The sequence below is a fragment of the Pan troglodytes genome, chromosome 19 (assembly GCF_028858775.2).
Source record: "Pan troglodytes isolate AG18354 chromosome 19, NHGRI_mPanTro3-v2.0_pri, whole genome shotgun sequence".
In the NCBI taxonomy this organism is placed as follows: domain Eukaryota; kingdom Metazoa; phylum Chordata; class Mammalia; order Primates; family Hominidae; genus Pan; species Pan troglodytes.
In genome coordinates this window covers 22,388,028-22,410,826 of record NC_072417.2, presented here as the reverse complement: position 1 = coordinate 22,410,826, position 22,799 = coordinate 22,388,028, and the positions used below count along the sequence as shown (strand labels likewise).

The following is a 22,799-nucleotide window of genomic DNA, read 5'->3' as shown; positions in this document are numbered from 1 at the left end:
TGCCCCTCTGTTCTGCACCCAGTTTCTTCTGAGATCCCTTCTCAGCAACAACCTTCTCCCCATCTTTAGCCTCCCCATCTCCTGCCCACCCACCTGAGCCTGGGGACGGTTCCATCCATGACCCTACACCCTCTCTGGCCACACTGTGTCTCTCTCCTTCTGCCCATTGTCCACACGCTCAATTCGCACCCTCACTTCACTACTGACCACCGCCCTCTGCCTTCAGCAGCCCCCTGACCAGCTGAGCGTCTAGTGGTCACTTAGGGTAAGTGTTATACGGCCTTTCTCTCACATGACCTTCCTGTGCGTCCTTCTTCTGGACACTTCTTGGCCTCTGAGCCAGCACTCTCATGCTTCTCTTCCCTTTGGCACCTAAATCCAGGTGGGCCCCATCTTTTTTCCACCCTGCTCCTCCCCAAGTCATCCCCCCCTCAGGAAGCAGCACCACTGTCTGCCCACGAGTGCCAGCTGGGAATCTAGAACTCAACCTGATTTCCCTCCCACCTCCCTCGGCCCCCAGACCCTGCCCATCCATCTCCCAAACCTCTGTTTCCACCACATGCCCACGAGACCACCAAGAGCTTCAGCCATTCTTGAAGCCCTGGCCACAGGGATTTTTTTCTCAATCCCATTCCTTTCTCTGCTAAAAGCCTCACAGCGGCTGCAGGATAATGTGCACATTCCTGGCAAGGGCCCACGAGGCCCTGCCCGGGTGGGCACCCACTCTCAACCCTATGCTCCACTCTGAGCCCCGGCCCCATGTCTTCTCTTGCTGGTCTCCTATCCAAGAGGGTGAGTCCCCCAGGATCGTGGCTGTGCCTCAGTCCTCTCCAGATCCGAAGGCTCACCAGGGCTTGGCAGGTATTCAGCTAGTTGATGCCTAATGAAGGAGTGAATGGGCCTGGAGGATCATGGTGGGGAAACTCTGCCTGGGACAACTAAGAGCAGGGATGGGGTTCCCTTGCAGGGGCAGGGCCAACTCCCTACCCTGGACTTTGTTGGCGGTGGAGCGCCAGGGAGACCCACAGCTGCCTCTTGAATAAAGCTCTGTGGCAGGGAACGTGGTATTATTGCACACATCGCACAGGGGAGGAAACAGGACCAGAGATGCAAAGCGACTTGTGGAGGTCACATAGTGAATTAGGGCCACAAGTGGGGCCAGGGAGCTGCCTGTCTCTGGCCAATGTCCTAGATTCCCCCCCTGGGTAAGTCCCCTACCCCTATCATCGGTGCCCCTCCCTCCATATGCCACTGCAACTGGGAACCTGCTGGGAGCTGGAGGAAGGATGGGCAGAGGGGCCACCTGGCAGGCGCCCTGGCAGCCGGGGTGATCTGTCTTCTCAGGAGATGTCAGGACCTGGGCAGTCTCCTTCCTCTTTGGTCCTGGGGCCTGGGGTGTTGGCCCTTGCAGACCTACAGAGCCCTGGCTCATAGGTAAAGGGCTGCCGCACCTCTGCGCTTCTCAACACACACTCTCTGTGCACTCTGTTTGAGCCAGACCCTGGGCCAGATGCGAGGTTCAAAGAGCAAGGCCATTCCCCCACCTCCAGGGGCTCCGCTCAGATGGGCAGGCACCCTCCCACCGTCACTAGGACAGAGTGGCAGTGCCCAGCCCCGCCCGCCGGGTGCCGTTCCCCACCCTGGCCACAAGGCGGCGGGCTACCGCTGCAGAAGCCTGAGTGAAGGCGGCGGAGACCCAGGGAAGCCAAACCAGGACTACCCAGACAGCCTGGGTGGACCCCCTGCTGCTGTCAAGCGCTTCGAAGCCTTACCTCGTTTAAGGCTCACAACCCTAATCCTTAAGTATTGTGCTTACACCAGAGGACGCTGGGCCTGGGGGAGCGTCCTCGCGTGTAAGTTAAGTGGCTGTCAGCAGCTGGCAGGTGACCCAGCAGAATCCAGTTCCCCTTTCCCTAGTCTCAAAACCTGAGCTCTGCATTGTAACGAGTCGGGCGGAGGGAACACCCAGCAGCGGGCCTACGGAGGCGTGTCTCCTTCGTCTGGGCATCCCGGACTCAGTCCTGGCACATAGTGGGCATCAGTGTTCATGGTAATGACATCAGGTACAGCGAAAGAAATCAGAGGCTCCCGAGGATCAGAGGTCATCTGTCCAACCCCTCCCTTTGGGCTAAAGAACAAACCGAGACCCTAAGAGAGGAAAAGAACTGCCCCCAGATCATCACACGGCCGGTGGCAGATGGCAGAACGGTTCTGAGCATCTTTTTTTCCCCTCGGGCTACCCCTCTCTGAAAAGTTCCTAAAGTTCAAAATGTCAGGGTCGCCCAGAGTGTTCTGAGGATGTAAGACCTGTTTTTAAAACGTGCTCTATTTTCGATTTCCCAGATGAACACAACTGGACTCTGAAGAGGGGGGAAAAACAACCTCACTTAACCGGACGTCTTTCTGAAACAAACCCATCAAGAGTTCTTTAAAAAAAGGAACTGAAATGCTGGAAGCACCCTCAAAGGGAAGCAGACGCCTGACTTTCACATCCACCCTCTCATCTGACCCCAGACTCCTGGGAGACGGGCAAGTCCGTTGGGCCGGGGCAGGCCCGCAATCCCCCGTTCCGTGCCCAGATGCGCTTCGGAATACAGAACAGCTGGGACTTGGAAAGATAATATGGGGCACACACCTGCAGTAGGTTATATAACCTCCCAGCAGGGCTTGGGGCAGCAGCCGACCATCGAGCTCATTTGCATTTCTGCAGCGAAACATGAATATTCACACAAGTGCGATAAATAAAGACCATCAGCAGCCTCACATCAGTTCAAGCGCAATTTTGCCACCAATTGGATTACGAAAAGCCTCTGGGCTTCCAGGGAGCTTTGGAGCTTGGGAATTGCTGATGAGGGACTGCGGGCGTGCACCCCTCACGTTTCGCGTTGGGGAGAGGGAGCTCATCCGAAGTCTTCGGACAGAGGTGGGCGTCGTGCCCGACGCTGAGCGGAGCGGGTCTCCTTGCGCCCCGGCTCCGTGCGGGCGCGGTCCCTAGCGCGCCACCCGCCTCCGCGCCCCAGCGCCCGGGGAGGTACCTGCTCTGCGCTCTCCTCCCGCGGCGGGACGTGCAAGTCCTGGATGACCTCGTAGACGTTCTCTGAGTCGCTGCGCGCCAGAGGCCGCGGGCACACCCAGGAGCCCGCCACGCTGCAGGCCTTGAAGCTGCCGCTGCTTCCTAGGAGGCCGGCGGGAGGCGAGACGGCGGCGCAGGCCAGGTCGTTCAGGGACTGCGCGGGCCGCACGGGCGCCGCGGGCCGCAGGTACAGGCAGGCTGGCAGGCCGGGCGCCAGGCTGCTGCGCTGGGTCGCGGCGCCGCGTTGCGCAGGGCCGCACAGGGAGCTGGCTCGGCCTCCGGACTCCTCGGGGGCGCCGTCGGGGCCCGCGGTCGCAGACGCGCTCACAAACCGGTAGTCGTAGGCGAGCGGCTCAGGGGCCGCGGGGCTCGGGTGGGGACCTGGCGGCGCGGCGGCGGCAGGGTTGCCCAGCGCGGGCAGCTCGCGCACGTACTGCGCAGGCAGGTAGAAGGGGCGGCCGCCGGGCTCACGCCGCACGTGCCACCAGTGCTCGGTGCTGCGCCGCAGCAGCCGGTAGCGCTCATTCGGCCGGATGGCCACGCGGCGCCCGTCCTTGCCGGTGTACTCGAAGGGGTGCTCCACCAGCACGTACACGTCCCCCACCACGTCCGCCGCCATCGCGGCCGCGGCGTTTTCCTGCGGGCAACAAGAAGGAGGGCCGCGGAGGTCAAGACCACCGAGCCTGGAATAGCCCCGCACTCGGGGACAGACTTGGGTTCCAGTCCCGATCCTGCACTCGCCGTTCGCCTTCGGGCCTCAGTTTTCCCATCTCTAAAATGGGAACTTGCATAAAATCACATGTAAGGCTTCCATTCTTACACTCAGTGCTGGAATTAGGACAGCCCTTCGTTCTGTGGGGTTGATTCTAAGATTTGACCCTTGCTTCAGTCCTGCGGTGGGGAGATTGTGGGTAGTCTTGGTCCAAATCGACTGCGAGGGAAGCCTTGGCTTTAAAACGAGGGGTGATTGCCCGCTCTAAGGTCGACACCACGCTTGCTTAATAGTTGACTGCGCCTTAGTTTTCCGTCAGTCAAGTAGGAAGAACACCCCATTTACTGCCGCTCCCCGGCTCTGTCCCGCCTGGAAGCCTCCCGCCCGCAGAGAATCCGCAGAGGGTCTCGTAGCACTGCCTCCCTCCAGGAGCTTGCGCCCCGACCCCCTGGTCAGAGTTGGAATGTGGGCTCTGTAGGGGGCCCAGCGAACAGCTCTACCTGGGGGCTGTCCCTGCCCCCCTTAGTCCGAGGGCCTTGATGTAGAGGCCTCCGCTGCCAATGCGGGGGAACCGGTTCTCTCGGTTTCTCTTTCCTTCCCCAGCTGCATCACCGCAGACGTGAGCCCGAGCCCGGCCCGCCCAGCCCGGCCCGCACCGCCCCCTGCTCTCCAGCTCTCACGCCGCCCCCCGAGAAAGGCCCTGCCCCTGTGGCCTGCCCACCTGCCCTGTGACCCCTACAGTGTCCCCACGAGTGGCTCCTGGAGAATGCACTCTGAGACAGTGACTATAAGTGCGGAGTCCCAGAGCAGGGCCACCCAAAGCTCTCCGGAGTGGTGGTCATAAGCCCCGCTCCCGCCCGGGCTTCGGGGTGTCAGGGATGGGGGAGAGCCTAACTAAATCTGTCTGCGCCCCTCCACCAAAGCCATGAGTCGGTGGTTTTCTCCGGAAGTGCATGGCCCCTCCAAACTCCCACACTGACCACACCTCTTCCTGCCCCCTAAGGTGGCCCGGACCCGGGGCCAGGAGACCGCCGCTTGCCGAGGCAGAGGAGCAGGTTCCAACGGGGGCCCCAGCAGGGCTCCTCCGCCACTTTGTCAAGCGTTCCTTGACGAGGAGAGGGTGTAAACTGAGTCAGTAAGCACGTTGGGCCCCGGAGGCGGGGTCATCGAGCTGCCCGGTGCTGAACCAACAAACCCCAAGCAGGACACTCCCCCGGCGCCCCCTCCCCTTGGACCCCGCAGCGCACTCACGTCGGCTGGGCGGGCCTCAGGGAGCCCATGGGCTGGGTGGGCGGAGCCGGCGGTGGCTGCAGGTTAGGCCCCTACCATCGCCCTGGGCGGGGTTTCCAGGGGCGAGGCCGGAGAGGCTGCGCGGAACAGGAGCTGGCAAGCAGAGCGAAGAGGGACAGGGACGCTCAGGAGTGCTGTCACCGATACCCAAAGCAGCCGTGTCTGGGTGGGGCGAGGAGGAGCCTGAATGCCTCTGCTGGGGACCTTGGGGGGCATTGGGACGAGGTCCAGAGCAGAAGGCCAGCACCTGGAGCCGGGACTGCTGCGTCTGAAGGGGCACTGGCGGGTCGCGAGCAGAGCCCAAGGAGGATGGGACCGCCCCCGCTCCGCCTTCCCCCTCTATTCCCCGCCCTCCCACCCCCCACCCTTCACCCCCCACCCCCCGGGATTTGCTGTCCGGGAGTCCCTGCGTCCCTCCTGTGCGCGGCTCTGGGAATGCCGGGCTGGGGCTGGTTGTCTCGTGCGGGCGTTCCTGTTCCCGGGGAGGTCATTTGCACCCTGAATCACCCACTGCGAGCCCTTCCAACCGGATTGCAAATCCACCCGCTCCGGGCCCACCTCTTCCCCCACCAGGGCCTTTCCTGGAGCAGCCCGGCCGGGCCTGGAAAAACTCCGAGCGGGATTCCCAGCGCAGGGACGCCCACCGGAGCTCGATGTCTCGGGCTGGATAAGAAGGGGACCGGGCCTCGGTTCCTTCCCCGACCCTGGGGAAACGCAGAGAAGGGGAGGGATTGGGGAAGCCGGGAGGATCCCTGGAGCGCGACAGCGCACCAGTCGCCAGGAGGTCCCCTGCGTCCACTGCCCAGGCGACTCAAGCTACAGCGGCGTCAACGCCTGGGTCGGCGCTGGGGGCCTGGGCCTGCTCCCCTCCAGCCCCCAGATGGAGGGCAGCCCTTCGCCTACCTTCTCCTCCCCGTGGGATGCGGCCCGCGCAGCTCCCGCCCCAGCGCGGAGACAAGGGGAGCAGGCGCGCGGAGCTCCCGGGTGCGGACCCGCCACCTGCCGCACCCTTCCCTCCCCAACCCTGCCCTTTCCCCACCCCCACCCCACTTCCCACCCCCAACCCCCGCTCGGCGCCCCACTCCCGACCCTGCCTGCCCGGGCACCTCGGGGCGTCCGCTCGCCGGCTTCGCCTCCACTTGCCCCGGCAGGCGCGCGTGGGCTCAGCGTCCCGCGCTCCCTCCTCGACTGTGCGGCTCCCGCGCTGCCGGGTTTCCTGTTCAACAATATAACCAGGGAGGCACCGGCGGAGAGCGCCGGGCAGAACTTCCTCCCGGACTGGGGCTGGGCTGCGGTTGCGAGAGACAATCCCCGGTGTCCTGGCTTCCTGTCCCCTCTGGGCCGGGCCAGCGCCTGAGGAGCGAAGACGCCACCCCCTCCCCTGCACTTCCCGGGATCCTGGGCCACACCTGGCTGTCTCCAGGGAGAAAGAGGCTGCGGGGCTGAGATGGTGGGACTGGGGAGGGCGGGAGCCTCCCCCGCAGCTTCGCCTGGCCAGATTGCCCTCCCACCATCCCCCACCCCCTCTTGATCCTTGTGGGGAAGGAGGGCCACCTTCCAATCCGTCCACAGGGTAAGCTCAGAACAACCTCCAGGAGTCCAGCCCCAGGGCCCTCCGCCTTGGGGGTCTTCTGTTTGGGACTTTTCTGCCTCTCTGGACAAGCAGCCTCGCCCTGATCTGAGCCTGCACTCACTCCAGACATTACAAGCCACAGCCCCAGCACACCCCCTGCCCTCAGGGGCCCCAAGGAACAGTTGTGCCTGTGGACCTGGCTGTGTGTGCCAAGAGCTGGCTGATTCAGCCCAGTGTTCTGGGAGGAAGAAGGGCCCACATCCCAGGCCATGGCCTCTCTTGACACCACCTCCTGGGGACCCAGGGTTGGGTGGGAAGCTGAATCTGGCCACCCAGATTCAGAGGAACTCCCTTACCTCTATATCTTTGCCTCTGCTAGGCATTGCCCACCTGTGAGTCCACACTTCCTCTGAGAATCTGTGTGTCTGAGCCTTGGTGGCACCTTGGGACCCTCCAGGGTGGGCACACAGCAGAACTCAGCATTGGTCTTTGGTGCCCGACATGCTTAGAAAATAGTGGCTGGTGCCGGGCACGGTGGCTCATGCCTATAATCCCAGCACTTTGGGAGGCTGAGGCGGGCGGATCATGAGGTCAGGAGATCGAGAAACCCTGGCTAACACGGTGAAACCCTGTCTCTACTAAAAATATAAAACATTAGCTGGACGTGGTGGCGGGAGCCTGTAGTCCCAGCTACTCCGGAGGCTGAGGCAGGAGAATGGTGTGAACCCGGGAGGCGGAGACTGCAGTGAGCCATGATCGTGCCACTGCACTTCAGCCTGGGTGACAAAGCAAGACTCCGTCTCAAAAAACAACAACCAAAAAAGAAAAAAAGAAAATCGTGGCTGGAGGAATCTTCTCTCCCTCCCTACCTTTTAGGTCCCTCTCCACCTGCAGCACAGCCAGGCAGCGGCTGGCAGTGGTGATGGTCTTTGCGTGGGGTCAGGCAGGTATGATGCCCCACTCTGCTGCTTGGTGGCTGGTAGGCCTTGGGAGTTCTGCCTTATCTCTGCAGCTCAGATTTCTTTCCTGTCAATGGGATAGTAACACCCACTTCACTGGATTATTGGGAAGATTAAATGAGGTCCACTAAGCAGTGCTTACCACATGCCCAGCGCACACAATATATCAGCTATTTTTTTTAAGACAGAGTCTCACTCTGTCTCCCAGGCCGAAGTGCAGCGGCACGATCTTGGCTCACTGCAACCTCCGCCTCCGGGTTCAAGTGGTTCTCCTGCCTCAGCTTCCTGAGTAGCTGGGATTACAGGCACCCGCCATCATGCCCAGTTAATTTTTGTATTTTTGTAGAGACAGGGTTTCACCATGTTGGCCAGGCTGGTCTTGAACTTCTGACCTCAGATGATCCAACCTCCTCGGCCTCCCAAAATGCTGGGATTACAGGTGTGAGCCACCATGCCGGGCTACATCAGCTATTATGACTACTTATATTATATGATAAGCTCTTGGGGGTTGGATTGGAATCTCCAAACCACCTGTCCTCCTTCAGAGAGAAGAGGAGAAGGGGAAGTTTCAGCTACTCAGGAGGCTGAGGCAGGAGAATTGCTTGAACCCGGGAAGTGGAGGTTGCAGTGAGCCAAGATCACGCCACTGCACTCCAGCCTGGGCATTGGAGTGAGACTGTATCCAAAAAAAAAAAAAAAAAGGAGGGGAGAAGGGGAAACAAGTGGCCTCAGGGGCGCTTTGCTGAGGCTGGAGAGGGCCTGAACCCACCGGCAGGGCAGCACCAGGTCACGTGCTGTGGCCCTCCTCTGGGCCTCCCTCTCCCAGTTTCTCTTCTCTTCTCCGGGCCTACCATCTACTGTCCTGGAGGGAGGTGAAGCCCTTGGGGGAAGCTGGGGCACCTAGATTGGCAGAGGGTGCCACCTTGTAATCTGAAAGGGGCCTTTAAGGACAGGAAATCTCAGACCTGAATGTTGTCTGTTTCCATCCCATTTTACTGCAACCTGATTTCCCTGAGAATTAAGTCTGTTTCCTGCTCCTGTTCTTAAAATAGACAGTGGTGTGGGCCTCCCCTTGGAGGGGTCCCCTGGGCTTCTCCTGGAACTTCTGAGGAAGGTCAGCAGCCAAGTAAAAGTCATTTTGAACCCTAAAACCATGAGCCCTGAATCGGGGGATCCACTTAAATAACCCTTCTTTCCTGAGCCCCATCTCTCCTTTATTTCTCCTCTGAGAAATGTCCCCTGTATCCTGAGGTTTCACATGATCCAGTGTCAAGGGTCTGTGTTTTGACATTTAAGTCACAGGAAAAGAAGCTACCGGCGTGGGATCAGCTTGAGTTGTTATACAAGTGTGGGTACACCTCCCCAGAGACCCTGAGATCCTACCCCAGGAAGAGCCTGACTGCTGGGCTTGGCAAGGTGGTTTTCTTACTCTCTTCTCCCTGCCCACTCCTGGCATGCAAGCCCTCTGCCTACAAGTGTTTGCCACGGACCTCCCAAGCCTTCCCCCCTGCCAGGGACTAACATGAGGGTAGGGGACCCTGACAGATGGTAACGGATGGCTGGTGGTCTCCCCCCTGGCAGTGGCAGTGTTAGAATTCAGAAGCCAGACCAGTGATGAGAAAGATCAAGTCTTTACTGCAAAATCATTCAAAACTCACACGGCAGCAATTCCTTCAATACATTGCAAAGACTCCTCAGGGCCAGAGCCCTGCTCACTAGGAACAGTGTATTGCATAAAATAACATTTTAAAAATAGTGTGGGCACTACCTTTCTGAGGGAGGGTAGGCGGGAAGAGTCAATGCATCTGAAAGCACTGGCAGCTTCTGGGGAACGGGCCCCCCAGGGCCTCAAACCTGCTGCCTCCGAGGGCACCTTCGGGGAGAATCCTCACAGGCCCAAGCCCTCCCCAGGCCAGGCTCCTGCCCACTCAGGGATGGGGCAATGAGGGCTCTGACTAGGCTGGGCTTGTGGTGGACCGTTAATGTGGGCCATGGTGGTGCATAACCCAGCTCCTGGCTTAGGAGGCAATGGCGTCTGGGCACAGGTGTGTGCCATGACCGGGAGAAGCTGTGCGCAGCCTCCACCTGCCTGCCACCGTTGCCTCTGTTCTGCTGCACAGGCATCCAGCTCCAAGGCTGGGTGGGTGACTCAGCAGCTAATCGCCCCCAGGGAAGGGTGGGGGTGGGCTCATCTCTGACAGTGACATGCGGCTCTCCACCTGAGGCCTGACTCCAAGCTGAGCGCAGGTAAGACAGCTAGGACTGAGGGCCTGCTAGGTCCAGGAGAGGTGGGGGAAGGCGACAGAGAGACCAGCAAACCCACATTTCCCCGAAGCCTGGAGGGTCTGACCACCACTTTGAAAACAATTCCAGGCTCCCACCCCAGCCCCAAGGCCCCTTCAAAGGCAGTCCTGCTCCGGGGAAGTTCTTCAGTCTCCAGTGTCCCAGCTGGGCAAGTTCAGTGATGCTTTGGGAATTCATGGCTTTGTGAGGTGGTGGCTGCATCCACAGGGCAGTTCCCCCGCACGCCCTGCACAGCTTAGGACCAGGTCACTTCTCCACAGTGCAGGGCGCGGCTGCCTGCCCTCTCTGGGGTCCTGCCTATCTGTGCCCTGGCAGGGGTCAGTCAGGCAGAGAGTGTGACCCCGGGCACCCACCAAGGTGGGCCTGGAGCATCTGCAGCAGCGCCCCTGTCTGTAGAGGGGTGAGGAGCGCACAGGGATCGGGGGTGGGCAAGACGGCGACCCTCCATAAACCGAGGAGGGCTCAAAGTGCTGACAGTGCTGGTTTCCAGTCATTTCTCCTTCTCCTAATGGGGCCAAGGCCCCAGGCTAGAGAAGAGCTAGGGGCTCTGACGCTGAGAAAGCGGTGGGCTCAGCAGGCGAGACGCACTGGGGTGGGGAGTAAAGAGGACGCAGAGGAACCGGGGTCGCCAGGACTGGCCCTGCCCTGCTGAGGGGCGGTTTGGCACTGGCAGTGAGGGCCAAGGAAAGGCACTGGGTGGGCCCATAGACCCTGTCCCAGCAGTGGCCTGCCCACCAGCCACCCGCTGCCTCTAAGCCAGGCCTGAGTGGCTCCTGTGCATCCGCTGGGGGTGAGAATGTCTGGATTTCATGGGTGACTCACGTAGGGTCAAGAATAAAAAAATACTTTCTGTTGAAATATGAATGGGAAAAACCCACCTTAAAAAACTAGACCTTTTAATCAGGAATGTGGAATTGAAAATGCTCCCCAAGTACCCTTTCCACAGTGTTTGGGCAGCCCTAACGGAGGTGCCGGGACGCTGGTGAGCCAGGGCCTGGTGAGTAAAAGGCCCTGTCTACCCCAAGACAGGGAGCATCTGGTGGTGGCCACGCCTCCTGCAGCAGAGGGGTGGGGGGAGGGCCAGGGGACACCACGGGGACTTCCTGGGCTTTCTCTGGGAGGCCGGTGCTCTGGTCACATCTGAGGGTCTTCCTGACAAGGGGACACAGCTGTGACACGGTGAGTATCCTGGGCTGATGGCAAACCCAGCCGGGATGGCTGAGCCACACTCACCCCCGGCTTTCAGAGCGGGGTCAGCAGATGGGCATCAGGCGAAAATGTTCTGTTCCTGGTACTTGCGCCGGCGGGCACAGCGGGGGCAGCCCTTCTTCACCACAGCCTGGCAGCTCTGGTGGAAGACGGTCTTGCACTCGGCACACCTGGGGAGAGAGCAGTAGGCCTGCTGGTGCCGGCTGGGCTGGAGGTTGCCCTGTGGCCACGCTGGCCAGCCCTTTTGACCAGAACCCACGATACGGCTGTGATGTACTGTGTAACCCATGCACGCACACTCTCCGTTCTGGAACAGGAGAGTCTCGAAACAGTGCTTACCCATACGTCACACAATGCACACTGATATTCTCTGTCCTATTACATTTTTTATAAATGCTGCTTGAGATTCATTAAAGATCTCTTGCCTATATTTAAAAAATATTTACGGCCAGGTGCAGTGGCTCACGCCTTTAATCCCAGCACTTTGGGAGGCCGAGGTGGGCGGGTCACAAGGTCAGGAGATCGAGACCATCCTGGCTAACACAGTGAAACCCCGTCTCTACTAAAAATACAAAAATTAGCCGGGCGTGGCGGTGTGCGCCTGTAGCCCCAGCTGCTGGGGAGGCTGAGGCAGGAGAATGGCATGAACCTGGGAGGCAGAGCTTGCAGTGAGCCGAGACTGCGCCATTGCACTCCAGCCTGGGCGACAGAGCGAGACTCCATCTCAAAAAGAAAAAAAAAATTTTTTTTACTTATTTTATTTATTTATTTTTCAGAGTCTTGCTCTGTTGTCCAGGCTGGAGTGCAGTGGCACGATCTCGGCTCACTGCAACCTCTGCCTCCCGAATTCAAGTGATTCCCCTGCCTCAGCCTCCCAAGTAGCTGGGATTACAGGTGCCCACCACCACACCTGGCTTACTTTTGTGTTTTTAGTGGAGATGGGGTTTCACCATGTTGGCCAGGCTGGTCTTGAACTCATGACCTCAAGTGATCCACCTGCCTTGGCCTCCCAAAGTTCTGGGATTACAGGCGTGAGCCACCACTCCCGGCCAAGATGGTATAATTTTAAAAACTCAGCCCCAGGCCCATTCAGGGCTGAATCCCGGCCAGTGGACACCGACAGAAAAAGAACTAATGTTCCCAGTTCAGTTTTCTGCACCCACATGGGTTGCAGGAAGGTCTGGACAAATTTTTCCATTGAGAGGTTGCAGATAATGAGCAATAACTGGGAACAAGAGTGATCATTTCAGCAACAGACACAGTGGCAGTGGCAGGTACCACCCACCAGGTGCCACTTTGTGCCTGGTCTCATGCCAACAGTGCAGGGTGGTAACTCATACAACCCTCCTCAACCCATGCATACACTGAGGCGCCAGGAGGCTCCACTCAGAGAGCCGGCAGCCACCTCTTCTTTAGGAAGACAGATGGTTCTGTAGAGGCAGAGGAGTCCTGGGAAAGCTTGTCTTATCCCCTGAGCTGGACTGGAGCTGGCCATGACTGCCCAGAGCATGGGCTGCCCCAACAACTGCACCACCCCTTGGCACAGCACAAAGTGGATGTTCAATACGTTCCTGCCCACAGAGCGAAGCCTGCTGCCCTGCGTGCTTGGGCCAGGCTGTGGGTGTGGGGAAGGGTGGGGCTGGAAGGCGGCTGGCTGGGTGTCCCGCATACCTGACTGTGGTGTCAAACTCAAAGGGGAAGATGATGTCGTGGTGCTGGCAGATCTGGCAGATGAAGCCGCGCTGGGTGCACAGGTCGCAGTGGTAGACATGCTGGGAGGCAAATTCAATCAGGGCCTTGAGGAATCCTTCATACACCCCGTCTGCGATCTGCGGAGGGCAAGTAGGAATCCTTCATACACCCCGTCTGCGATCTGCGGAGGGCTGGTAAACTGAGGCCCCAGGCCTTTCAAGCAGCTGCACTGAGGTGCCATAGCACCCTGCCTGGAGAACTTCTACCCCCCGTTTCCACACGGGCAAGAAAAGAAAACCTCCCTGAATCAGGCTGAGCAATGCCAGCGTCCAGCCCGTGGGCACTGAGGTCACTGGGGGCTAATGGGATTTATAGATGAGACCCAAATTCACTGTACCCTCCCCTTGGGGAAAGGAGTATTCCAAACTCTCTTCCCTGTGATCCTGGGGTTGCTGGAGTGCTTGTTTATTCCAGGGGTGCTGGGGGTATCCGTCCCTGCCCAGGAAGCTGGGGCAGCAGGGCAACCCACCCTGAGCTGCAGAAAAGCTACAGACTGCTGTCTTCTTCAGTAAACTACAGACACCCCCTGTCCCATCTTCCTTGCTGACTTCTCTGGGAATGAAGTCTCTCTAGAGGTCTGGGCAGGGGAAGCATGACACTCTCACCTGCTGGAGGTCAGCAACACTGAACCTATGCGGAGATTCCAAGAGATAATTCCTGTGGTTGAGCCTTCAAACAAAACACAAGCGATTCTTTAGAAAGGTTTCCAGAACCCAGGCTAGCCTGTGTTGTTTGTTTACACTCCCCTGGCGCTGCTCACCAGGCAGACACCCCCCGCCTGGGCGGGGCAGGGGCTAGGAGTGTAATTCGGCCTGCCTGGGCTTGGGGCCTGGTCTTCAACGTAACTAACTAGCTGGTGGGACCTTGGGCTTGTTACTTAACCTCTCTGAACCTTGGGTTTCCCTCTCTGGGAAATGGAGTTGTCTGGATTAAGTAACTTATTTAAAGCATTTGGCTTGGTGCCAAGCTCACAGTAAACACGTAATTAATCATGAGAAGGAGGATGGGTGCAGACACCTGGGACCAGGAACTGGGCTAAGAGCTTCATACACATTCATTCATTTGATCCTCACAATAATTCTGTGAGGCTGGTACTATCACAATCCCAACTCTGAGAAGAGGAAACAGAGAGGTTAAATCACTTGCCTGAGGTCACACAGCTAATAGGTGGGAGAGCTGGAGTTTGAACACAGGGGCCTGGCTCCAGAGCCTGCACCCCTGTCCACCTGGCAAATGCCTAGAGATGCAGGCTGTTGTCATTATTGCCACCATTACATACCAGGGACAGTGCTGGGGACAGCAATGCACAGGATATGGCCTCTGCCCTCCTGTGGCCCCTGGTTTGGCCGAGGGACAGACATTCAAGTGTCTGGTTTCAGTGCTACACGAAAGCAACTGAGACGTGTCCTAAGCACAGCAGATCCCATTTCAGAGGTGGCCGGGGGAGCAGAGAACAAGGGCTCAGCCGCCAACGCAGCTCTAGTTTCTACCACACCAATGGGAGGGATCCAGCGGGCCCCATCCTGATGGGGAGGAAACACCTGCAGAAAGTCCCTTAGTGCAAAACCTGCCTGGCCTGGCTGTGTGTGTTTACATGGGTACTGGGGGTGGGAGGTTACTCCAAGTCAGAGGATGCTTGGGAACCTGCCCCAGGATGCCCCAGACATCTGGGGACAGGATGGTGCCAGCCCAGGGTCTGGGCCTCCGGGGTGCAAACTGTGGAGCATCTGGAATGGGGGCTTGGCCTTGTCCCAGCTGGTGGCTCAGCTGTGGTCCAGGGGAGCCCAATCCGGGGTGGAGAGGGTGAGTCTCACCAAGCAGCCACACAGGCCAAGATGCCAACTGGCCCCTCAGTTTACCATGCTGGTGTCCCCAGTAAACTTCCTGCACTCTAGGAAGGGAAGCTGCCATTTGTCACCAAGAAAACATGGGACACAGCGGGCTGGGGGGACACAGGTTGGCCTTCAGCTGGCAGGAGGGTGGGCTGATCTGGATGGAGAATTAGCTTTGCCATCTGTCCTCTGACCACAGTCGTGGAAGCCCTGGGAGCCCCTGTGCCCTGGGCCTGTCACCCTCTCAGCAAGGACTTGGAAGTGGCTTCTCCGCAGTGCTCAGTCAAGGCCAGAGGGGAGAGGGCGCTGACCCAGGGGTGAGAGGCCACTTCTCCTCCTGGCCTCCAGGAGAGAAACTCTCATGCACTGGGGCACAGTCAGGCCTACTTGGGGCCTCAGTTTCTCCACCCACATAATGAGGAGAACCCTCTTTGTCCTCTGGCGTGAGGCTGGCTACCTGGGAAAGAGACCAGAGGAATCTCGACGGCTCTCCGGGAGAGAAGAAGATGAGGGGAAAGGTCGAATCTTAGCTCCTGGAACCGATGAAGTGATGGGGAAGGAAAGGGCCAGGCAAGGGCTGGAAGATCCAGGGGACATGGGTGGGGGGCCTGGGTGCCACCTGTCTCCTGAGCCCTGGCTCCTCCTCTGCCCACCCCTTCCCGGCTGTCGGGAGGGACAATGAGGTCTGGTGGGTGGACAGGGTGTGGGGCATTTCTGTGATGGCTTCCTCCCAAGGGCTGGAGAGGACACTGTCAGGGGCTTCTCTGGCCCTTGGAGACATGTCCCAGGTCTGCCGGAGAGAACCCGGCCAGGCAGCTGCCACTAGTGCAGGACAGCTCCTCCCTGACTCCCTGACATCCAAGACCTTCCCATGTCTCAGCCCTCTCCTCTCAACCTTCCCTCTGGCTGACTCGGTCCAGGCCCAGCTCCCTGGGCTAATTACTAACACCAGCTGCCACCCAGGGCTCTCCCCTTCACCAACTGCACTCCACTGGGGCCAGAATGGTCTTTTTGTGTGTTTGTTTTGTGTTTTTGAGACAGAGTCTCACTCTGTCTCCCAGCCTGGAGTGCAGTGGCGTGATCTTGGCTCACTGCAACCTCTGCCTCCTGGGTTCAAGTGATTCTCCTGCCTCAGCCTCCCTAGTAGCTGGGATTACAGGTGCCTGCCACCACGCCCGGCTAATTTTGTACTTTTAGTAGAGACGGGGTTTCACTATGTTGGCCAGGCTGGTCTCAAAATCCTGACCGTAGGTGATCCAACTGCCTTGGCCTCCCAAAGTGCTGGGATTACAGGCATGAGCCACCGCACCTGGTCTTTTCAGAGTGGTCTTTTCTAAGCCGCTGACCGGAAGTGACAGCCCTGTGCTCAAAACCCTTCAATGGTTCCCCACAGGTGGCAGATCAAATCCAAAGGCCTCGAGGGCCCTGCACCTGAAGCCCAGCTGCCCAGAGCCCCTCAAGGGTGTCAGTGAGCTGTGCTCCTGCCAGCCTCTTGCTACCGGTCTCTTAGCCAGGAAAGCCAGGTTCTCCCCTGCCCTTTCTACTCTTTTCTCATTTTTCTAAGCCCCAGTTCAACAGACACACAATGCCACTGGTGTGGCAACATGTGTGTGTGGATGGAGTGAGGTGCAGAAGCAGGTGGTGGTGGGCTCTGAGAAGGGCTGATTGAATGGTCTGCTTTATTCCCTTTCATAAATTTTCCTCGCTTGGAAGATTGACCTTTGTAAAGAAGAAAAACATTTTAGAAGGAAAAAGGAAAATATCTCTGCATGCTCTCAGCTCAGATGCCATCTCCTCTGGGAGCTCCTCTGGCCCCTGCCAAGGCTGGATCAGGTGCCCTCAGGGCACACACGATGCTGACCCAGGGCCATCTGTGGCCCAGACTCTGGGTCCCTCATGCAGCCCTCACCACTGCTCAGGAGGCCACAGGAACAGAGGAATCACTGGCCCATTTTATAGAAGGGAAAGCTGGACCCGGAGAAGTGAAGCAACTTTCCTGACTCACAGTGGGTGAGGGCCTCCCACACTCTTTCCCCTGCTCCATGCTGTTTCCATGGGACTTCCACAGGCATGGGAAGCAGGCTGAGCGCATAGCAGGAGTACAGCGCTGCTGCCCAGGGATGGAGCAGGAGGGTCAGGGAGAGAGAGACAGGGCTGCCCCTGGTGCCCACAGAGACAGGTCTGTAAAGCCGATGAACAAACTCTCAGCAGGGCGGGGATGGGTGAATGGGGCTGGGGTCCACAACCCACCCCACAGGCATCTGGTCTACACAGGTCTGCATGCCTGTGCAGGTACCTGGCTCCTTGACCAAGGAGGGTGATAAGGCCCCACCTGACCCCAGAGATTTCGCCACCTGGTTAGGTGGGCAGGAGGATAGTCTCTCTGGAGCCCTGGGTCATGGACTCTCAGAGGTAGGGAGTGAGTCAGCGCTTGCCAAGAGGTGGAGACCCAGTCACCCATGATGCTTGGGATGGGCAGAGCCTCCTGGGGTGAAGTCTTCTAGGGTCTAGGGTCCCACATGGTGGTCCCTGGAAGGCTTTCTGTTCTTCCAGGCCCTACAGAGGAGACCAAGGCTCAGCTGGCAGCTGTGGGGCCAAATTCTCCTCTCTGCCTAGGGGAGAGCCCCCTGCAGTACCCCTTGAGAGCCCCTGGGGACCTGCTCGAGGCACACCCTGGCCCTGAGGAGGCCCGGCTCTGGGAGCACTGCAGCCAGGATGGAGGAGGCAGTCTTCAGAGAGGCGCTCTCTGGGCCAGCCCTGTGGGGAGGGAAGGCCAGACGGGGGAACCTGGAGGGGCTTGTGAACTGGTCCCTGCCCCCAGAAACCCAGCAGAGGTGGATTTGAAGCCCATTCTGGGCAGTAGGCACCGGCAGGCTTCTCCGCCTGAGGTCTGCCCTCCTGAGGGTGCTGGGAGAGTACAGCCCTGGGAAGACTGCAGCCTGGGCGTGACCTGAGGACTAGGAAGCGTTTATGACAGGCATGGAGAGGCCTAAGTCCCTGCTGAAGCCCAGCATCACATCCCATTCCTGAGCACCAAAGGCCCCAGGCCCTGGGTAAGAGAAGCTTCCTGAAGGGCATCCTGAGGGCCCCGCCCGGATCACATCTTCTTTGGAGAATTTCAGGAGGGAGGCTGGCATGGGCCAGACAGGGAAGAGACGGGAACATCTGGCCCTCGCCTGCCTCTCGCCACACTCCCCACTTCCCTCCTCACTGTAGCCAAAGTTCTCCCTGGGCTTTCCACCAACGGTGCCTTCGTTCATGGCCTGTGCGTGCCATTCCTTCTGTCTAGAATGCTCTTTCCCCCTGTGCTTCTCCTTTCTGATTCTTCCTAATTTTTTAAGTCTCACCTGAGAAGTCACTTCCTCCAGGAAGTCCTTCCTGCTTTGTCCTCCTCTGATCTGGGCTGGATGTCAAGCCTCTGTGCTTCCAGGACGTCCTGCCTCTCACCCTCAGCCCCGGATGGAGTTGCTGGCTTTCCCACCTGTCTCCCTCTCACCCTCACCCCCAGATGGAGTTGCTGGCTTTCCCACTTGTCTTCCCTGCCAGGCCAGAGACTTCCGGCGGGTCGGCCCTGGCTCTGTCCTGCTCATTGTTGGAGCCCACATGCCTCGCCAGGTGTGCAGTGCTTAGTATGTTCTCAGTCCATGTTTTTGAGTGAACAAATAGATACATGAACAAAACCCCAAAATCACCCCCAAAAGATGTGATCATTTCCCAGGCCCAATGGGAAGATCTCTGCCCAGGTTTCCTCCAGGTGGACGCCTTGCCCTGGGCACTGCCCCTGTGTGTGTGCACGTGTGCACGAGTGCCTGCATGTGTGTACATTTGTGCACATGTGCATGGGTGTGGATGTCTATGCATTTGTGTATAAATTTATGTGTGTGGGTATGTGTGCACATGTGTATGTGTGTCTGTGTGTACATGTGCATATAAGTATGTGTTTGTGTGCATGCATGTGCGTGTGTACGTGCACTCACACGCATACACGTAGAGGTTGCTCACCTCTTGCTGAGCTCCTTCAGGGCGCCACTCCGGCACAGGCCCAGGTAATCCCCCAGGAGCTTCAGCTGCTCCCGGCTCCTCCCAATGAGGTGCATCCGCTCCACATGCTCGTACAGAGACGCGTTCACCATCTGCAGGTTGATGAGGGGCTGGGCCCGGATCTGTGTCAGAAACTTCAGGGCCTGCCTGCAGATCTGGGGGTACCACCAGGCATTGGGGATGGGAAGGAATGGCTGTTCAGTGAGCACTGCCTGGCCAGGTGCCACATGACCTGCTCACTTACCTGAGGGGCTATCTTCATTTTACAGATGGGGAAACTGAGGCTCAAGGAGATGAAGAGATTTGGCTAGGGTCACCCAGCTTGTAAATGGTACAGTCAAGCTCTGAACCCAGTTTATCTGACTCCCAAACCCGCTCTCCCTCTAATGGCAAGGGTCACTGCCCCCTCCCCAATCATGCTGAGATGAGGGAGGGACTGCTCTGATAACGCCCCCTCCCTCTGGGCCTCACAGATCCTTCCCACTCTTTCCTGTCCTCCCAGCCCCTATTTCCCCCCACTAAAGGAAACAGGCACTCCCTTCTGTGCCCTGACTCAGGAACCAGGTGACGGGCTGAGTCAGGCTCCAGCCACAGGAAGCTACAGATCAGACACAGCTCACCAACAGGCTTCCCTGAGCTCCCTCGGCTCACACCAGTAGCAACACCGGGACTCCGTGTGCAGCTGAGTGATCCATCTCAGTCTCTCCTGGCTGACAGGGTGTTGAAGGTTCTACCCTTGGCCCTGATCCTAATACCAATGCCAATAATCAAGCGCCTACTATTTGCAAAACACTGGGTCAGGAACTTGACCACATCCTCCCGTCATTCTCAGAACAACACGTTAGGGAGGGTGTCCCTGTCCCCGTTTTCTAGATGAGGAAACGGAGGCTTAGAGGGGCTAACGTAGCTTATACAACCTGCCTGCAGAACCTGCCAGGTTTGAGCTGAGGTGTCATCTCTGAACACCAGGCTGCTGCACTAATCAGAAGCCCCCTCCCCTGCAGTGGCCTCGCTGCATCGTAAGGACTATTATAAGTGATTATCTTTTAAAATAGTAATTTGTTTGCTGATATATAGAAATGAAATTGATTTATTTGACTGTCGTATCCAGCAACCTTTTCAAATTCTGATAAATTGTGTAGGGGAAAAAAAGTCTGGCTTCGGAGTCAGAATGGAATTGAATCCTGCCTCCACCACTTTATACCTGTATGAATTGGTGAAACTTATCCCTCTCTGTGACTCAGTTTCCTCATCTGTAAAATGGGGAAAATGAGAGCAATTAAGGCTCACGGGTTTGGGGCCTTTTCGTTCGCTGCTGCTGCTTTAGTGCTGAGGCCCGGCACTCGGTAGGATGTCAGCCCAGGACTGGAGCTTCTTTTTCATGGGATTATTTTGAATTCAGATTAAAAGAGGTATTCCAGGAGAGCTCCTGGCATAGGGCCTGGCAGGTGGCACATCCCCAGTAAATGTGAGCTGCTATCAGCTGCTGTGTGAGTGCCTGGTGTGGCCCTGTTGTCCCCTTGAGGGTTGGGGGACTAAACTGGCCCTCAGGAGACCTGCCCCTGTATTTGGGGGCTGAGGGGGCCTCTGACCTCTTGTCTCCCAGCTCCACCAGCATCTCTCACCTCCCCCAGCAATGGACAACCTCTTCTTTTCCCAGAGCCTGGGGCCCTGAGGTACCAGCCCCCCAGCCCAGGGACAGCCCAATGGCAAACTCCTCGTGACTTGGGTCAAGCTGCAGTTCTCCAGTCCTAACTCAGCTCTTCCCATGACTTGGCCCCAGGCCTCGGGTGAGGCTCCAGTGAAATAACACACAGGAATGTGCGCTGAACACTGCCAACCACTGCAGATGGGCAGGGGCTTTGTGCTCCCCAGCGACTGTTCCTATCCTGCGGGAATGGAGGAGACAGAAAGAAGCCCCACTCCTGGGCTGACATCCTGCCAGTGCCAGCCAGGCCTCAGCACCAGTGGGTCAGCCAGGCCTCAGCACCAGTGGGTCAGCCAGAACAGCAACGGCGAACAGTAAGGCCCCAAACCCGTGGGCCCCCTACTTTCTATCTTGAGTTTCCCTGTCTTTCCTAGGCCAGCAATCTTTGAGAGGGAGAGCGAGCTGAGGATTTCCTGATCTCAGATATGCCTAGAAAACGATTGTACTTTTCTTTCTTTTTTTTTTTTTTTGAGGTGGGGTTTCGCTCTTGTTGCCCAGGCTGGAGTGCAATGGCGCAATCTCAGCTCACCACAACATCCGCCTCCCAGGTTCAAGAGATCCTCCTACCTCAGCCTCCGGATTAGCTGGATTACAAACATGCGCCACCACGCCCAGCTAATTTTTGTATTTTTTAGTAGAGACAGGGTTTCTCCACGTTGGTCAGGCTGGTCTCAACTCCCGACCTCAGGTGATCCGCCCACCTCAGCCTCCCAAAGTGCTGGGATTACAGGCATGAGCCGCTGTGCCCAGCTAGGATTGTACTTTTCTAGTTAGAAAAGGAAGTGGCAGAAGGATGAGGGCAGTGAATAAGGAGATGGCTCAACGGAAGTATCAGGGTCCTGTAAATAGTTAACGTGTTTTATGATCAAAGGGTTCTTTGCATTTTTGGTGATTTTGAGGCTTAATTTCCTCTATGTAGTTAGTTAAATATTTAACACTGAGAGCGAGGGCGGGGACAAGGCAAACAACAAAAAAATCAAAATGAAGCCAACTTCTGCGGGGTTTCCCCGCCCCAGGGAGGTGGAGGTTGAGGTAGAACTGACTGAGAGAATCACCCTGCACTATGATGAAGACACATCCACACAGCAGGACTACATAGCTGTCAGGCCCTCGCTCTCCAGAGGAGCAAACAGCTTCTTCCTTGTGTTTCTGTGTCTGTCTTAGTAGAAATCTGTGCTCTTGGAAGAAAACCAAATTTGCACCCCTTGAGGCAGACACTAACCAAGTGAATTAGGTAGATGGGTGGATGGGTGGGTGAATATAGGCAGGAGGTGTGACAGGCCCCAGGGAGGGAAAGGACACTGTTCTTACTGACAGGCACACACTGCCACACCTGCCCTCCCAACAACCCCGACACAGACACTGTTGTTAACCCTCCTTTTACAGATGAGGAAACTGAAGCTAATTTGCTCATGGTAACACAGGTAGGAAAGTGGCTAAGTTCAGCTGGAGAAGGAAAATTCTGAAAGACTTTAAGATACATCTTATTCAAAAGCATTTGGTGAACATAAAAAAGTACCCAAGGCATAATATTAAGTGAACCAAGCTTCTTATAAAGCAGTATGAGTCCTGTGTGATCCCAACTTTATAAAAAATAGATGCATATGTCAATAAATGCACAGAAAAGGGTATACCCCGAAATGTTAATAATGGTGATCTCTTGGTTATGACACAGAATTTTGATTGGTCTTTGGGTTTTTCTGTAACTTTAAAATGTTAAACAATAACCGTGTATTATCTTAATAATGGGGAAAGTCACAGAAAAAGTGCTTTTCAAAAACATGAAATAAATAAGCCCATGTAGGGCCTACAGGGGAGTGCAGTCACCTGGGCCTCATAGGGTTGGCAAAGGCAAGGATGACTGCTCCAAGGTATAGCCAGCTTGCTGGCCAGCCCATCTACCCATCCACCTACCTATTCACCCATCCACCCAGCCATCTACCCACCGTCCACCCATCTACCCATCTACCTACCCATCTACCCATTCACCTAACCATCTACCCATCTAGCCATCTGCCCATTCACCCACCCATCTACCCATCTACCTACCCATCTACCCATTCACCTAACCATCTACCCATCTAGCCATCTGCCCATTCACCCACCCATCTACCCATCTACCTACCCATCCACCTACCCACCAAGCCATCCACTCATCCACCTAACCATTTACCCATCTGCCTATCTAGCCACCCATCTACCTACCTATCCACCCATTCACCAATCTACCCAACCACCTACCCATCCATCCATCCACCAACCCATCCACCTAGCCACCTGCTCATTCACCTACTTACCTACCCATCCACCTACCTACCTGCCCATCCACCTAGCCACCTGCTCATT

At 57.3% G+C, this 22,799-nt stretch overlaps 2 protein-coding genes across 22 annotated transcripts in view; both read right to left on the bottom strand.

Moving 5' to 3' along the window:
• The window catches only part of ARHGAP27 (Rho GTPase activating protein 27), a 39,122-nt gene extending 32,764 nt beyond the window's left edge, over positions 1–6,358 (bottom strand). For 11 of the 16 annotated variants that reach the window (XR_010152824.1, XM_016931601.4, XM_016931594.4 and 8 more), the window contains exons 1-4: positions 6,182–6,357; positions 5,634–5,779; positions 5,037–5,168; positions 3,036–3,710 (exon numbers count right to left, since the gene is read on the bottom strand). Coding sequence is in view for 15 of the 16 variants with exons in the window: in XM_016931601.4 (XP_016787090.3) it covers positions 3,036–3,692 (657 nt within the window). In the remaining variant the exon portion in view is untranslated. Of the gene's footprint in view, positions 1–3,035; positions 3,711–5,036; positions 5,360–5,633; positions 5,780–6,181 lie in introns of those variants that run through there. The other 5 variants (XM_009431952.5, XM_063798419.1, XM_063798420.1 and 2 more) reach the window with 2 other exon arrangements.
• Positions 6,359–9,219: 2,861 nt separating this feature from the next.
• Positions 9,220–22,799, bottom strand: part of PLEKHM1 (pleckstrin homology and RUN domain containing M1) — a 54,670-nt gene continuing 41,090 nt past the window's right edge. For 5 of the 6 annotated variants that reach the window (XM_016931588.4, XM_016931589.4, XM_016931593.4 and 2 more), the window contains 4 exons: positions 18,707–18,900; positions 13,478–13,541; positions 12,792–12,949; positions 9,220–11,290 (listed from right to left, as the gene is read on the bottom strand). In XM_016931588.4, coding sequence (XP_016787077.2) covers positions 11,179–11,290; positions 12,792–12,949; positions 13,478–13,541; positions 18,707–18,900 — 528 coding nt within the window. In that variant the 3' untranslated portion in view covers positions 9,220–11,178. The remainder of the gene's footprint in view (positions 11,291–12,791; positions 12,950–13,477; positions 13,542–18,706; positions 18,901–22,799) is intronic. The other variant, XR_010152821.1, reaches the window with a different exon arrangement.